Raw genomic sequence first — 17,551 nt, 5'->3', positions numbered from 1 at the left:
GTGGGGGGAATGGGGGAGGAGAAGGCGCGTAAGTTTCCGTTTCTCAAGTGCTATGTGGGTTTTGTAAAAAGGGTTTCAAGGAACTAGAGTACAGGGGATTTATCAGGAAACTTAGTTGTCTGTGGGATTTCCCATTCAGTGTAGGATGATGAGCTGACCTGGGCTGTCCTTCAGGAAGCTGGAATGTCAGGCCCAGGATGGTCAGCATCGCTACCCCAGGGAGAAAGGGGAAGCCAGTGAGAATGAGTGCAGTCTAGGGATTAAGAGTGGGTCTGAATCTCAGCTCCACCACTTACTACCTGTGTGACTTGGAGAAATTACTTACTCTTTCAGAGACTCTGTTTCTTCAGTTGAAGGTAATACGTGTATTTGCCTCAGAGGGTTGTTGGAAGGATTAGTGACGTGACGCATGTAAGTTCTTGGTTTTGCACTTAGTAAGTACTTAATGAACACAGGCTTCTTTTATGATGTTGATGACAATGATTGTTAACGTTATGGTGAGGTAACCACCACCACCAGCCCCAGCATTTTCTTCTTCATGCCACTGGGATGCCCGCTTTATATCCGTGATGACATTTCGTGAATTGGGCTCAGGCACATAATGTGCAAACACAAGGAACTTAAAAAAATCCAAACATTTTCCCCAAGTCCAGAAAAGAAGGACCCAAATTCAGCCTACTGTAGACCAAGGGCTCTGGATGCTGGCTACTGGGCAAACTCCCAGAAAAATATATCGTTAAGGTCAGGGCTGCCCAAGCTCAATAACAAAAAAGCAAACAACCCAATCCAAAAATGGGCAGAAGACCTAAATAGACATTTCTCCAAAGAAGATATACAGACTGCCAACAAACACATGAAAGAATGCTCAACATCATTAATCATTAGAGAAATGCAAATCAAAACTACAATGAGATATCATCTCACACCAGTCAGAATGGCCATCATCAAAAAATCTAGAAACAATAAACGCTGGAGAGGGTGTGGAGAAAAGGGACCCCTCTTGCACTGCTGGTGGGAATGTGAATTGGTTCAGCCACTATGGAGAACAGTATGGAGGTTCTTTAAAAAACTACAAATAGAACTACCATATGACCCAGCAATCCCACTACTGGGCATATACCCTGGGAAAACCATAATTCAAAAAGAGTCATGTACTAAAATGTTCATTGCAGCTCTATTTACAATAGCCTGGAGATGGAAACAGCCTAAGAGCCCATCATCGGATGAATGGATAAAGAAGATGTGGCACGTATATACAATGGAATATTACTCAGCCATAAAAAGAAACGAAATTGAGCTATTTGTAATGAGGTGGATAGACTTAGAGTCTGTCATACAGAGTGAAGTAAGTCAGAAAGAGAGAGACAAATACCGTATGCTAACACGTATATATGGAATTTAAGAAAAAAAAATGTTATGAAGAACCTAGGGGTAAGACAGGAATAAAGACACAGACCTACTGGAGAATGGACTTGAGGATATGGGGAGGGGGAGGCGTGAGCTGTGACAAAGCGAGAGAGAAGCATGGACATATATACACTAAAAAACGTAAGGTAGATAGCTAGTGGGAAGCAGCCGCATAGCACAGGGAGATCAGCTCGGTGCTTTGTGACCACCTGGAGGGGTGGGAGGGAGGGAGACGCAAGAGGGAAGAGCTATGGGAACATATGTATATGCATAACTGATTCACTTTGTTATAAAGCAGAAACTAACACATCATTGTAAAGCAATTATACTCCAATAAAGATGTTAAAAAAAAAAAAAAAAAGATCAGGGCCGCCCAGCAAGTTCTTTGTGGATGTTGACAAACTGGTTCCAAAGTTTATATAAAGAGGCAAAAGACCCACACTAGCCAACTTGATATTGAAGGAGAGGATTGACACTACCCATCCTCGAGACTTACTATAAAGTTACAGTAATCAAGACGGTGTGGTATTGGCAAAAGAATAAACGAATGGATCAATGGAACAGAATAGATAGCCCAGAAATAGATTCACATAATTATAGTCAACTGACTTTTGACAAAGGAACAAAGGCAATACAACCGAGCAAAGATAATCTTTTCAACAAATGGATATCCACATGCCAAAAAAAAAGAAAGAATCCAGACACAGACCTTACACTCCTGACAAAAATTAACTCAGAATGCATCACAGACCTAAATGTAAAATGCAGAACTATAAAACTCCTAGAAGACAACATAGCAGAAAACCTAGATGACCTTGGGTATGGCGATGAATTTTTCGGTAAACACCATAGGCGCTATTCATGAAAGGAGTAACTGAGAAGCTGGACTTCATTAAAATTAAAAATTTCTGTTCTGTGAAAGACAATGGTAAGAGAATGAGAAGACGAGCCACCATCTGGGAGAAAATATGTGTTTTGCAAAAGACACGTCTGACAAAGGGTCGTTATTCAAAATAGAAAAAGAAAAAACAAACTCAAAACTCAACAATAAGAGAACAAACAACCCAATTAAAAATGGACAAAAGATCTGAATAGACATCTCACCAAAGAAGATATACAGATGTCAAATAAGCATGTAAAGAGCTCAACATCACATGTCATCAGAGAAATGCAAATTAAAATGAGATACCACAAAATACCTATTTGAATGCCCCTAATCTTGAACGCTAACACCACCAATTGCTGGTGAGGAGGTACAGCAAGAGGCACTCTCACACACTTTTGGTAGGAATGCACAATGGTACAGACACTTTGAAAGACAATTTGGTGGTTTCTTATAAAACTAAACGTATTCTTACTATACGATCTAGCAATCATGTATCCTATTTACCTAAACGAGTTGAAAACTTATGCCATGCAAAAACGCACACATGTACGTTTATGGCAGCTTTATTCGTAATTTCCAAAACTTGGAAGCATCCAGATGTCCTTCAGTAGGTGAATGAATGAACTATGGTACATGCAGACAATGAAATATTATTCATAGCTAAAAAGAAGTGAGCCATCAAGCCATGATAAGACATGCAGGGAACTTACATGCATATGGCTAAGTGAAAAAAGCCAATGTGAAAAGGCTACACACTGTATGATTTCAACTGTAAGACATTCTGGAAAAGGCAAAACTATGGAGACAGTAAAAATATCAGTGGTAGCCAGGGGTTGGGAGGTGGGTAGGGATGAACAGGTGGAGCACAGAGGATATTTATGGAAGTGAAACTACTCTGTATGATACCGTAATGGTGGATACAGGTCGTTATACATTGGACCAAACCCATAGAATGTATAATACCTAGACTGAGCCATCTTGTAAACTATGGACTTTGGGTGACTATGATGTCTCAATGTTGGTTCATTAATTTCGACCAACAGACCACTTTGGTGAGGGATGTTGATAATGGGGGAAGTTGTGCATGTGTGAGGGCAGAGGGTACACGGGAAATCTCTGTACCTTCCCCTCAGTTTTGCTGTGAACCTAAAACTGCTTTAAAAAAACAAAGTCTTAATAAAAAAAAAAAAAAAAAAAAAGAAGGCTGGAGAAAATTTGATAAATCTCCAGTTTGGGTGAGGAAACTGACCTGGCCAAGGTGTATAGCAACAAAACTTGGGTTGGAACCTCTATGCTTTCCACGGCTCCAAGAAGAGTCAAGCATCCTGTAGCTGGTTCAGGAATACTTCAAATGCCCAACTGTCTTTGTCTTGACAGCGGTGTGCTCACGTAGAGACAATTTCGTGGGGTGGTGAAAAGCTCTGGAGTCATGTGAGCCTGACTAAAACCCGGAACTTCCTACATACAAGGTAGTGTGACCTTGACCCCACTACTTGACTATATGACCCTCAATTTATTCATCTATCAAATGGACAAATAAAATCTATTCTACAGGTTCAAGTGAGAGTTCAATAAGATAATACATGAAATGACCTTAGAGCAGATGGCATTTACTGCTGCTATTATTATCATTACAGTTATTATTAGCTTGGAGCAAACAGGGTCACTGCTGTGGTGATAGCAGAACAGAATCTGTGTCGTTGTCTATTTTCATGAGCTGTCGTGAATGAGGGGTGGGGCTTTGTGGTTGGAGGAGGAGCTTAGCAAGGGAGAAGGAACAGAAAAGGGAGGAAGGGTCCTGTGGCTTCTGTCCTGACCTGGTCCCACAAAATGGAAATGGAACAGCAGTTAAAGGTTTAGCGTTAAGTTAAAGTTACGCTAAAGACAGCGTGGGCCTGGGGCAGAGGGCAGTGAGTGCAGCTGTGTCCCCGCACATGCCTGTTTGCTACAGACCACGATGACAGGGGCTTTAGATTCAGGGAAGCTCCAGAAAGAAACAGCTGAGGCTGGAGGAGTGGGTAGGAGACTCGGGCCCCTGGCTTGGTTGGAAATATTGGGGGACATGAACATATTAACTATACCTGAGGATGCCCAGATATATCTGGGGAGGCCTGAGTATTAGTGCGGGAAGAATGAAGACCCAAATCAGCAGCTTGGGGCATCTGTATTTATGTGAATTCATTAATACCCAGAGGCCTAACTGTTTCATGTGTCTTCTACTTTCAACTATGTAATAAGCTTGCTGAGACCTGGGATGACCCTGGGTCTTATATTTCCGTACCTACATGGAGTCTGGTAAATATTCAGTAATTGATTCCTTGTAGATTTGTCTTGAACATGAGGCAGTAGAGAAGCTTTTCCTAATCTTAAGTCATTTTGACATCTATCTCTTTTTGTTATGGACGCACTAATGGAGACTTCCAAAAATGATATCATAATAATATAATATGATGTATGATATGATGATATGATATAATATAATGTATTTAATGTAATGTAATAAAATAAACTTATTTGTATTAAGTGCCTATAATAAGCCCAGCACTTAACGAACGTTACCATTTAGCTGCCTAATAATGACACAACTTTTATTATTACTGTTATCTCTGTTTCATAGATGAGGAAACTTAAGCCCAGAAAGGTTATCTAACTTGTGTAAGGTCACATAGGTGTGTCTGCCAGGATACAGGAGTGATAGCTGTGGGGACTTCATGGCTCAGCGTGGTCTCTTGGTCCTGTTCGAAAGTGCGGTACTAAGCAGATGACGCCTCAGAAGCTGGCGACATAAACATAACTGAGGCTGGGTCGGGAACAGGAGCCTCAGCTTTTGGAATTGTGAGCTCCATAATGGCAAATCAGAGGCTATAAACGCTCACCCGTTCACATACAAATCATGCCTGTTGACACAAGTGCAGAGCTTCAGGGACACCTGAATTCTTGTTTTATGATTCTTCCACCCATTGAGTTTGAGGGAGAACCTAATGCATTCTATCCTGAAATGACAAGCTGAATTGGCCCACATAGTTTATGGCCTTCTGTGAGCACAGGGCGAGGCCATGGGAGTCGGGTGGGCACTTGCAAAACCGACCCTTTAGAGAGGAGGCTACTTGGCTGGTGCCAAATGCAGAGCAAAGACCCGCAGAGAGGATGCAGGGGTCTACTGGTCTGTCAACTACAGCCAGTGGCACTTTTCATAGTCATGCTTCAAATGACACTATGATCCTCTGTTTTGTGCACTTTCAGATTCTTTCCCCAGGCCTATTTTGCTATGTTATTATAGCTTGGAGTCAAGTTCTATGGTAAAGCGTTTGTCCTCTTCCATGCGGTTCAAAACCCCAGCCAATGATCTGTCTGTCTTACTCCACTTGAGTCAAGCTCATGGTGACTCTTGGCTATCAAGGTTATAGAACTCTCCTTAGTAATATTTTAGCCAACGTTTTCTGAGGGCTACTGAATGCCAGGAACTATACTAAGCATTTTACATGCATTACTTCATTTAACAGCTGCAGCAAACCGAGGGTACAGCTGTTCATTTAACAGCTGCAGCAAACTGAGGATATAGTTTTAGGGTAAAGAATACATACTGTATTTCGATGTTAGGACGGCCCTGGCAAAGCCTAAATTCTACCCTGTCAATCATCTCATATCCTTTGGGTTTCCCAGAGGGATGTTATATGGAGGAAAATGATAGTAGAATGGGGATCAAATAGCTACTATATTAAGAGCCACACAAATATGATATTTGAATGTACATTCTATGTTAGAAGCTGGGCTGGGAGAAGTGGCTTAGGCTCCGGGCCAGATGAAGCCACTTAAATCCCTCGCCTAAATCTAAATCTTGGTCTGGGTGTGCTCAGGAGTGCTGTGGAAACGGAGTTAGGGGGAAAGAGGTCCAGGCTCTAGAAGGGTTACCCAAATTCAGATTTTAAATCCTGCCACATAGAATAGAAGAGAAATGAGAGAGCAGAGCATAAGTTTTTGCTTTTAAAACACTGTTACCCTGCCCACTGGTAAATGTGGCTCAGTGAATGTCCTTGACCTTTGCCAGTAAAATAAACAATTCCTCCCTTGTATGGGTGGGAAATGTAGCAAGAAAGATGAAGGCTTAGGTTGGGCCTGACATTGAAAAAATTAGAGTTGAAGTGACTGGAAATTTAAAAAATTATGTAGTGCTAATTATGATGCAGACACTGAGTTAACAGTTTTTAAGGATTATTTCATTCAACCCACATGCCCCTGGGACATAGGTGCTAATACTGGCCCTACTTTATACGAGTTGAAATGGTGGCTGCAGTGATCAAGTAACTACAAGTGTCCACACATTTAGTAAGTGGCAGTTCTGAGACAAGCTCAGGTGTGATGCCAAGCATCCAGTATGATGTCACGTTTTAAACATCCCTGCTGAGACTGCTTTAAGCACTCTCCTTTGGCACTGCATTGTATAGTTGCTTCTATAGCTCTGCTACGCTCAAGCCCTCTGACATGTCATCTCACATCTTTTCACAAAATTTACCGTAGAGAGACTATGACCATTATTTAAAGATGAGACAAATGGGGACACAACTGCCTAAGTGGCTTCATTTAGGTCATGTGGTTAATTGGTGACTGACCCAGGATGAGGACCTCTGGTTTCCTCATTCTCAGGCTTTCCTATGGGGGCACCAGCGTGAAAGGAAACTGACAGACAAATAAAAACAGGCTGCAGGCCAGGCATCTGCCTTCTCCAACAGAGCTTTCCACAGCTGGGAAACCAGGGCCTCAGTGCCATGCTGTCAGAAGACTGGCCGCGATCCTGTAGCATCTGGAATTCTTTTTATGTTATAGCGGCCACCTGACTTACAGAAAAGAGAATCTCCTAGTCTTGGTAAAAAGTCAGAATTTAAACGTTTCTAGGGAATTCCCGGGTGGTCCAGTGTCTAGGACTTGGAGCTTTCGCTGCCAGGGCCCGTGTTCGATCCCTGGTCGGGGAACTAAGATCCCCCAAGCCATGCGGCGAGGCCAATAAAATAAAATAAAGTTTCTAATCGAATCATTTCTCTCTTAAGCTACTGCTATGTCTTGATCCTGGTCTTTTTGATACCAGCATAAATCACACATACAACCTTTAGGTGACACATGAATAGGCTGTGAGCTGACCTGTTTTCTTTACCTATTTGAACGCTCATCCTTCAGTGCCCTCCTGAAATGTCACCTCTTCAGAGAAGGCTTCCCTCGGCTGGCTCTGATGTTTTTGGCAGGCAGACGTGTCGCTGCAGCCCATGCATGACTGTGACCCTTTGTCCATAGGCAAGGGACACTGTAACTGTTTACAAGTTCCTCATGCTCTCTGGACTGAGAGCCCCTCGAGGGTACATGGGGCCTTCCATGTTGATATACACGTACTCGGTTCAGACGTAAGACTTGCTGAACAGATGAATAATTGTGTGCTCGGCTGCTGAAACACTGGAAGGCTTTTGCTGCACTACAATATGGAGACAAAAACCTTCATGGATTCCCTTGGTTCCCACTCCTGCTTCCTTGCTGCCTGTTTTCTGAATACAAATAAAAATATACGAAGCTGGATGGAAAAATACAATTCTCTTGCTCGGTATGGTTTCTAGATTCATTAAATTGAGCCCTGGGAGACACTAAGCTAATACAATTCTGAAGCCAATCTCTCCTTGAAGTCATTCCGTAAATCTGATTAATGGGTCACCTTTAGACCACAAGCACAGTTGCTACATTAAAAGAAAATGCTCTAACAGGATTGTAATTCTGTAAACAAGGCTTCTGCTGTTTGCAAAAAGATTCTCTCACAGTATAAACAGGTCTAGGCTGGATGATACATGGGTTTAAGGTGAGCAAAATTCTTAGGGTCCTAGTATTCAACTGTACAAAAATGAGGACATTTGACATCAGTTTCTCAAATGTGTGAAATTGAGACAAAATGGATAGAACTAGTGCTTGAGATATACGCTTGCATGTTGCTTGTCAGAAAAAAATTGTCCTCTCAGATCTTGTATTCTTTGCCTGACATACCGTCATGTATCGTGTTGGTCAAAAAGTTCATTTGGGGTTTTCAGTAAGATGGGATGACAAACCCGAACAAACTTTTTGGCCAACCCAATGTCTTCAGCGTTTGGCAAAAGGAAATGCTCCCTCAGCATCATCACTTAAGATAATAATATCTAGCATTTTCTATCTTCCTATTCTGGGTTTTTTCATAGAATTAATCCACTTCACGGTTAGAATAACTTTAAGGATATATATTACAGAATGTCCCAAAGTGTGTCTGCTCCTGTTAATATGTGGAAAGCAATTCCCTAGGAGTCGAGGCTCAAAAATATTTTAAGGTGATGATGTTGAGAACATGGTGGAGGCCTCTCCAACATGTGTTTCTCCTTCTCTTGGAAATACCTCATTTTTAAAATTTGGATTTTTCACCTTCCCTGTGTAGCCCATATGCTTTCAGAGAAGTGAACCTCATGCTGGGCTCTATGGCTCTGGTATAACCTAATCAGCATAATCTCATCTCCTGCTCAGAGGGATTGGTTTAGGGATGGGCACGTGACCCACTGGGGTCACTGAGAGATGAGGAGGATCTGTGGAGTAAGCTTCCTGGACCTTCCAAGAATGCTTCTGGAAGTGCTTTTCTTCCTCCCTTTGTGGGTTATTATATGTAGATGTGAGGGCTGGAGCTGCTGCAGCCATCTCATTACTGTGAGGGAAATCTACCTGAGGGTAAAGATGACACAGAGGGGGACTGAATGAAAAGGACAGCTAACTGCTGCAGCTAGAACGCCGACTGGCTGAATGAACCATGCCTGATCACCTGCCCACCTCAGCATATTTGTAGTGACTTAAGAAACAAAGTCTCTTCATTGTTAAAATTGTTTAAGTTGAGGTTTCTGCTTCTTGCAGTAGAGAGCATCTCAACTGACACAACAGAATATATATAAAACTGAATCACCGTGCTGTATACTTGAAACTAACACAACATTGTAAATTAATTATACTTCAATTAAAAATATGAATTTGGATATCCACTATCAATAACCATAAAGTCTTCCCAAGTACATATTGCATGATGTGTGTTTTTCTTTTTTTAAAAAATTAATTTATCAATTAATTTATTTATTTTTGGCTGTGTTGGGTCTTCATTACTATGCGAGGGCTTCCTCTAGTTGCAGAGAGCAGGGGCCACTCTTCATCGTAGTGTGCAGGCCTATCATTGTCGCGCCCTTTCTTGTTGTGGAGCACAAGCTCCAGACGCGCAGGCTCAGTAGTTGTGGCTCACGGGCCTAGTTGCTCCGCGGCATGTGGGACCTTCCCAGACCAGGGCTTGAACCCGTGTCCCCTGCATTGGCAGGTGGATTCTCAACCACTGTGCCACCAGGGGAGCCCGATGTGTGCTTTTCCAAGGTAAATTTTCAGTCCTGACAACTATGATAATCAAGTATTGAAATAAACTGAACTTAGAACCTGGTTTTCAAATACTCTCTTTGTTAAACTATGATTCACCAAAATAGTGAAGATGATCAAACCCATTATTATCACTAAACTTTTATCTATAATAATTTTAGAACGATTTCTCTGAAATTATATTATTAAGAAATAAATAATATTATTTGTTTTAAAAAAATAAAAAACCTGTATGTCCCTCCCTACCAGTGAGCCTGGGGATAAATGTCTCTTTTTTCTGGATTGTTATCTCCTCAGTTTTCTGCCATTTTCCCGGAAGCTATTTTGAGAACAGAATGACAACAGCCTGGCGTGTATCAGGCCAGCACCCAGCACAGGTCAGTCTGTGATCTGATTGACACTGAGATTATCCCCAAGAACAGGCCAATTTTTCTGGGATGCTCAGGGTAGAGGATTTCTGGCAAAGCAGGGAGAAGAGAACCAGGCTCACTGAGGTCCACCTGTATCCCTCCCCAAGGAACCAGTCCCACTGTGCATCTTCTATGAGAAAAACAACAAAGGAGAAAGACAGAAAACAAAGAGTGATGGGGTGGATTGGTGACAAGAGAAAAACAATGTTTTCTTAAAAAATCAGTCTCTTTAGGAAAGGCGGCACACTCCAACAGGTTTTTTTTTTTTTTCTCTCTTTATAATTTCCTTACTCAAAGGTGAGGAATGACTCAATCTCAACTCTAGGTATTCAGTGTGCTAACAATACTCAAGACAATTAGATCCAGCTGAAAAAAGAAAAAAACCCAAACCTTCAGATTAATATTTTTAGATGTGCAATTTTGGTCCTGTAGGCAAACAGAACAGAAGCTCATCTTTTGCTGAGGAGAAGGTACGGAAGTTCTCTTAGGGGTGCCCTGGAGACAGCTGAGTCCCTTGCATTACATGATCTCCTTAGAAGCTTCCCCAGGCTACAATTTTCCGAGTGGAGTCTGGCTCATAAACCATCATCAGCCTGCTCCAAGTCATAAGCTCCATGTTCTCCCCCGGGGAAGAGAACTTCTTAGAAAGAAGCAGCCCCTAAACAGCTGTAGGGCACACATGGGAGCAAGCCCCTTTCACTCTAAGAAGGACCAGAGCAACTGCAGAACGTCTTGGGGTCCATAAGGTCAGGGGGAACAAGTCAGAGGGATGGTGCTTCTTGAGAGAGATGGACTTTTTCCCTTATCTGGCAGGAAGTCAAGCCCCTACCTGCTGTATTCATCTAAGTGACTGACTCATCCAAAGTTTCTTATCGCCAGCCCAGAAAGCACTCTTTGTCACCGCAATCTCACTGCAAGCCCAGCCTCCATTCCCTTGCTTCTTTCTGGGCTACGTAAATTGTCACAAAGTTGGGACACACGGTAACTCTGTTTTCTTCCCTTACTGATCGAGAGCGTCTCCTTTTCCTAACAACCCAGTTTGGTTTTTGACTCAATGGAGTCTTTCTAAGACAACGACAGGTATAAAATTATGTTAAAGTACATGGCAAGACAGGTGGTGAGCCATTTTTGTTTGGGTTGGGATATCAGAGAGAAAGCTTAAGGACAGTCTTGATCGAGCTAATGTAAGTTTCACATTCTAAAAATAAAGCAATTACAGTTTGCATACTGAGTATTTATCATACCTCAGGAGCAGTGCTAAGTACTTTCCAAGGATTATCCCATGCAATTCTCACGACCACCTCAGGAAGTGTTCCAATTTTACGAGGGACAAAATGAGTCTCAGAGAGGTTAGGTCACTTGCCTAAGGTCACAGAGTTAACGATTGATTGAGACAGCGTTCAATCCAGGCAGTGTGTCTCAAGGGCTGGTTCTCCTAATACACTGCCTACTGCTTCCCTGAAAAACAGTGATGCCACTTTTCTCCAAGGGTCTCCAAACCTGCTCCAGTGTGCTCATGGCCACACTGGACCTAAAATGGTTGTGAATTTATGCAAAACTCTTACATGTCTAACACATTTGAAACAGCAAAGAAAATGTCACATAATAAAGACCTCCTAATTTTAATGAACGATTGACTCAAGCCTCAATTTCTTTTGTTTTATGTTTTTTGGTTTTAAACCATAATCCCCATTGTGGAGAATTGAACAGCTTCACTGCGATAAAGCGATGCTATCTTCCTACCCCCATCCTTCTATAAACAGCACCTGCGGTGGCAGCAGCCACAGAAAGATCAGAGCTGGGGCCGAGACTTCCCCGGGTGTTTCGTTTTACCTGCTATAGACGAGGCACTCTCGGTTATTGATCACTGTATCGGATTTGTACCTCCGGAGGTCTTCCCAAGCATCCTTGATGGCAGTGACCGTCAGGATGATACAGATTGGTATCATGCTCACCTCAGGCTGGAAAGCATTGACCACGGGGATAAAATTCAGAACCACAATGCCCACAAAATAGAAATTGGCAAACCGGTGTAGCTGCTCAAAGAGGTTCTTGGGTATGAAGGACAACAGAGTGTACTTGCTGGTCTTAATTTGATTCCCATGATAATGTCTGTTGGGGTTCTCTTTGTGGGACCATCCTTCAAAGGGCAGGTTGGAGACCACCACTCGTTTCCTGTCTTCTTTCCTTTTCAGCCTTTTCTTGCCTTGCTTTCTCATCTCTGCTCAATCCCGTCTCTTTAATTCTCATAGCAGGACACTTGAGCTCCCCATAAAACAGGTTCTTCCCTGATCAGTTCCATTGTTCAGCTGTCAGCGAGTGATGTTCCTGACATCTTGTACTCGCTTTGTTCACTGAACAGTTCTCTCTTCTTTCAAAAGGAAAAGTAAAAATAAAAAGCCGGTGTATAAACACTAGGGGAGAAGTATGACAAGGAAAGAGCTTGCAGAGAACAGGTGTGTATCCACCAGGTCACTTCCTTCTATGTGTTGAAACTCCACCTGTTGGAATGCAGACGTCACCCACAGGTAGCTTCCTTTTCCACCCCAGGCAACCAAGAACAGGTGTGCCAACTCTGGGTCCTAAAACCTACCTGGCTAAGTTCTAAAAGCAAGGATTTTTAGCCAAGAGCCACAGATGCTTTAAAAACGGTATACATTTTCCTGTTTGGGAGACATTGCCTGTCACTCTCCAAAGAGCTGATCCTGAACTTGGTCTCCTGAGATGATTCAGTCAATTTTAGAGTTTAATTCTTGAGGTTTCAACCCTGCTCTTATGGCACTTACATGAGTTAAATCAAAGGTTTCTTTAATTTAACTATTGACTATTGACATTTTGGGCTGGATCATAATTCTTTGTTGTGGAAGGTTGTCCCGTATATTGTAAGATGTTTAGCATCATCCTTGGCTTTTACTCACTAAATGCCAGTAGCAACCTCCTTCCCGATATCGCAACCAAAAACATCTGCAGACATTGTCAAAAGTTCCTGGCAGGGCAAAATTGCCCTGGTTGAGTATCACTGAATTAAATGAATTGAAGAAAATTAATGTGAGAAGAGAGACCAATTTTTTGAAAACACTGATAAGTTTGCATAATCTATTTGCCACAGAGAAAACAGAGGAATGATTTCCCTTACCTTTCATATATCTGGATGTTGGAGCAGTTTATCTCTCTATCAAGGCGGTGTCTCTTGAAGTCCTCTATGCCATCCTTGACCATGGTGATGAACAGGACAATGGCCAACGGTAACATGGTGATTTCCCTGTGAAAGACTTCCATGGAGGGCATCCAGTTCAGAATCACCAGGAACAGGAAATAGAGGTTAGCCCATCTGGAAGGGGCAAGCAAGGTATGAATGAAAACCGTGGAGAAGAGAAATATACTTGCCGCATTACTGCTTCCCTACTATTAGCCCTTGCCAACTAAAAATGACATGCTCTTTCAGTGTCACCTCGAACATCATGGTAAGGGCTTTAAAGTCAAATCCATTTAAAATGGAGATAGTACTATCTACTTTAAAGGGCTCCTATAAATATTACATGGGATGAATATTTGTTATGTATGCAGTGGAGGGTTCCAGAGTATAGTAGTTGCTCAATAAATGGTAGGTGTTGATAATTACAAAACTTAGGATAATGTCTAGGTGCATATTTTGCTTTATAGTTAAAAGATAATTTTGCATATATTATCTCAAAAGAGTGGCTTGCACTTTTACGTTTTCCAAGTGCATCTTTCTCCCTCTTGCCACTGTGCCTTTGCACATGAAGTTCTGTTTGAAAGAACATTCTTCTGGCTCCCTTCTCTGACTTCTCTCTGCCTCTTTCCACCTAGTTAACACATTCTCTTCTTTCATATTAGACTTCCACAGTTACTTCCTCCTAGAAGTCTTCCTTGACTTTCCTAACTAGGCCCGATTTCTCTTGTACTCACTCTAATAGCACCATATACTTCTCCTTGGAAGTATCTGTCTGAATTATAGTTTACACCAATTTACATAATTCCTAAAATTAATATCTGTCTCTTTCACTAGCCAATATAGTCAGGACAATGTGTCTTTCTTTTTTCGCTCGTGTATCTCTAATACACAACACATGACTTAACAGAGTAGAATCTGATAAATACTGAATGAATGAATGAATGAATGAATGACAAAGCCTCTTAAGGTACACGCATTTGGCCCAGAGGGTAGCATTTCTGAGTTCATCTGAGTGGCAAATACTTGGCTATAAAGTGTGTACTGTTCAGCCAAGTGGTCGTATACCTGTGAAACTGCTCCAAGAGATTCTGGGGCAGGAAGGTGAAGAGGGTATACTTGGTGGTGCAGATTCTGTTGCCAGAGTATCTTCTGGAGACCTTGGCCCAATCCTGGTGGAATACGTTGTTGTTGGGGAACACGACCCGCTGCTGTGCCAGGTTGTAGTTCTGCGCCCCCTCCTCTGGGGACAGCAGTGGTGTGGCTTCTGATGGAGACTGTGGGAGGCCATCTCTGACTCGCCACTGCCACCGGTACCAAGACGAGTCCACTGAGAGGGCCATGTCTGGCAGCAAGCTACGATCTGAGAAAGGACATGAAGTCACCATGGTCAGGAGAAATATGAGGCTTGTCAACACAAGGTGTGGCTATGTTTAGGACACACGGGTGGCATATGGGCTCATCCACTTGTCCACCCAACCATCCAAGGTAGACTGTGGCACACGAGGTGAGAAAAATATGTTCAATCCCTATAATCCATACATTCTAGAGTGAGACACATTAAACAAATGATCATATAAATAAAATACAACTAACGCTCTGATAAGTGCCATGAAAGCATTTCAGCTGGGGGATGGTATGGAGAGGGTGTATATGACCTCGTTGGGGCAAAAGTGTGGCCTGGAGGACTGTGAACCCAGGGCTCAGAATTCTAGCTCTGGTTCATTCCTGACTCCAAACTGCCTCTTCACCTGGCTGGGGTTGTGTCCTCACCAGAGTATGAGGAGATCTAGTCTTACTCTAATTTTTTTCACAAGCCTTTTGTGAGGAACAAGTTGGACAGTATAAAGAGTAAGTGGAGACATGTCTTAAAGGGAAAGCTGTTTATTCTCTAGGTTTTCCCTCGCTCTAAAGTTTTCTGATACTGATGATATTTCAGAGAAGCTCATTTGTGGTCAGAACCTCACGCGAGAGTGATTGGTGAAACAGGAGAAAGTCTCTTTCCTAGGAAATTTGGGTCTGAGGTGACTGGACTGCACTGAATGCAGTTCCATGAACGCCGTGGGCTTTTCCTGATCTGGTTGTCTGGGGGTGAGGGTTGGAGACCCCTTTCTTTCTTGCCATTCCATTTGGTGGTTTCTGAAACTGAGCCCTTAGTCCTAGATGGAGGAAGGAGGCTGCTTTATCTAGGATATTCCAGTTTCTGAGCTCTTTTAATAGAACCTATAAGCAAGCTCTCAAGGTTCCTTTTGGCCAAATCTTGCTTAGAGACCCAGTAGAATTAATTCAAATACATACTTTATAAGGTTAGAAGTTGTAGATAGTTTGCTTTTCACTTAGTAGGCTTGCAGGATGATTTTCTTTTGAATATAATGGATGAGTGAATGTCAGCCATGATTAATCTCACAGTGAGCAACCCCATCTGTCATTGAAAATGTGATTCACTAAAGGAGAAGTTCCATTTCTCATTTAAATGGTAATATTTTACCCTCCTGATGCTCCTATGATCTGACCCTTACCCTAATTCTCCTCATGACTTTAATGAACCCAAATGATTTCTCATGCACAGACCCCAAGGCTGAAAGAAGCTCTTCAGAGTCTTAAGTGAGCCCTTGTATCAAGCATGAAAAAAAGTAAATGCAATTACTAATGCCCATCATAATGAGACAAAAGCAATATTATGACATGTGGTAAGCCCGAAATAATAATGTATATCTTCTTTCTCATTATTAAAATAAATGCCCCTTTCACGGATTCTTTTTTAAAAATATTATTATTATAAAAGAAAAGAAAATGAAAAGATCATTCATGAATAGAGTGGAAAATGCAAACAAGAAATCTTGCCTTGGCTAATGCCATACATATCAGATGTCTGTCAATTTTACGTGATAAGGTCTTCATAAAGGAAGACTGGATTGACACGGGAGATGTAGGTATGTTAGGTGGGGCAATGGAGAAAGTCCACTTATCACATTATATTCTTTTCTTTTCTTTATTAACAGTGTAAAATGAGCTTACTTAAAAGCAAAGCAGATATAAAGTGGATGCCAAACAAGTGGATGAAGTTTGCTGAGGAACTGAATATTTGCATAGTTTCAAAGTATCTTTCCTTCAAATTATTAATTACGATGGTTAAAGAAAAAAAAAAAGAATCACTTTGTAGTGGAGAAATGTGGCAGACACCACCTTACCCAAGAGATCAAAGCAAACATCACCCATTTTGGGACAACTGGATATGTAGGGTCTCCTGATACGATATACTGAGAAGAACGTCACTTCTGTGGTAGTCACAAGGAAACATTGAAAAGTCTCAACCTGGGGGCTGGTCTCCAGAATTACTGGCTTAGGTTGTTCAAATGTCAAAGGTCAAAGAAAAGCAGAGGAACTGCTTCTGATTAAAGAAGGCTAAAAAGGTATGACAACTAAGAGTAATGTGTGATCCTGGACTGGCTCCTGGACAGGGGGAGATACAATAGGTATAAAAGACATTATTGGACAATGGGAAAAATTTAAATATGAAATGTGGATTAGAAACAGGATCTTAATAATGTTAAATCTTCTGATTGTGATAATTACATGGTGGTTATATAAGAAATTGTTCTTAACATATGGAAACCAAGAGCGGAAGGGGGTGGGGTGGGATGAATGGGGAGATCGGGATTGACATATGTACAGTACTATGTATAAAATAGATAACTAATGAGAACCTACTGTATAGCACAGGGAACTCTACTCAGTGCTCTGCTGTGACCTAAATGGGAAGGAAATCCAAAAAAGAGGGGAATATGTATACGTATAGCTGATTCACTTTGCTGTATAGCAGAAACTAACACAACATCGTAAAGCAAGTATACTCCAATACAAATTAATAAAAAATAAAAAGCAACAAAGAGATAAGCAAGAAGAAGCTAAAGAAAAACAAGGGGAGGAAGGAAACTGATTGACTTATTTAGCCAGATTATATTTAAGTATGGTTAGAGGTAGGTACTCAGATGATGTCAACAGTAAACCATCTCAGCTCTGCTTTCCCTTAAGTTGACTTTAGTGTCATTTCCTAACTCCTGCACTCATTGAAATCTTACTTCTTGTCCCCACGCATACATGTATTACCTGATCCAGCCTTTTAGGCAATTGGCTATATTTAGTCAGTACTTAATTAAATAATAATATATATGAATTTAGTAAATAAGCTCTTTTTTATTAGTCATTTGAAACAAAGAATCTGAAGGAAGGGGCCATATATCATGCCTATTG

General features: G+C 41.6%; 1 protein-coding gene across 1 annotated transcript in view; it reads right to left on the bottom strand.

Moving 5' to 3' along the window:
- The window catches only part of ATP10B (ATPase phospholipid transporting 10B (putative)), a 127,310-nt gene extending 112,664 nt beyond the window's left edge, over nucleotides 1–14,646 (bottom strand). Inside the window, 2 exon segments of the mRNA XM_007464400.1 lie at nucleotides 13,241–13,435; nucleotides 14,366–14,646. Of these exon segments, the coding sequence (XP_007464462.1) occupies nucleotides 13,241–13,435; nucleotides 14,366–14,640 (470 nt within the window). The 5' untranslated portion in view covers nucleotides 14,641–14,646.
- Between the last annotated feature and the right edge of the window lie 2,905 nt (nucleotides 14,647–17,551).

This window comes from Lipotes vexillifer, unplaced genomic scaffold, assembly GCF_000442215.2.
Source record: "Lipotes vexillifer unplaced genomic scaffold, Lipotes_vexillifer_v1.1 scaffold95, whole genome shotgun sequence".
In the NCBI taxonomy this organism is placed as follows: Eukaryota; Metazoa; Chordata; class Mammalia; order Artiodactyla; family Lipotidae; genus Lipotes; species Lipotes vexillifer.
This window is presented reverse-complemented; position numbering and strand designations above follow the sequence as displayed.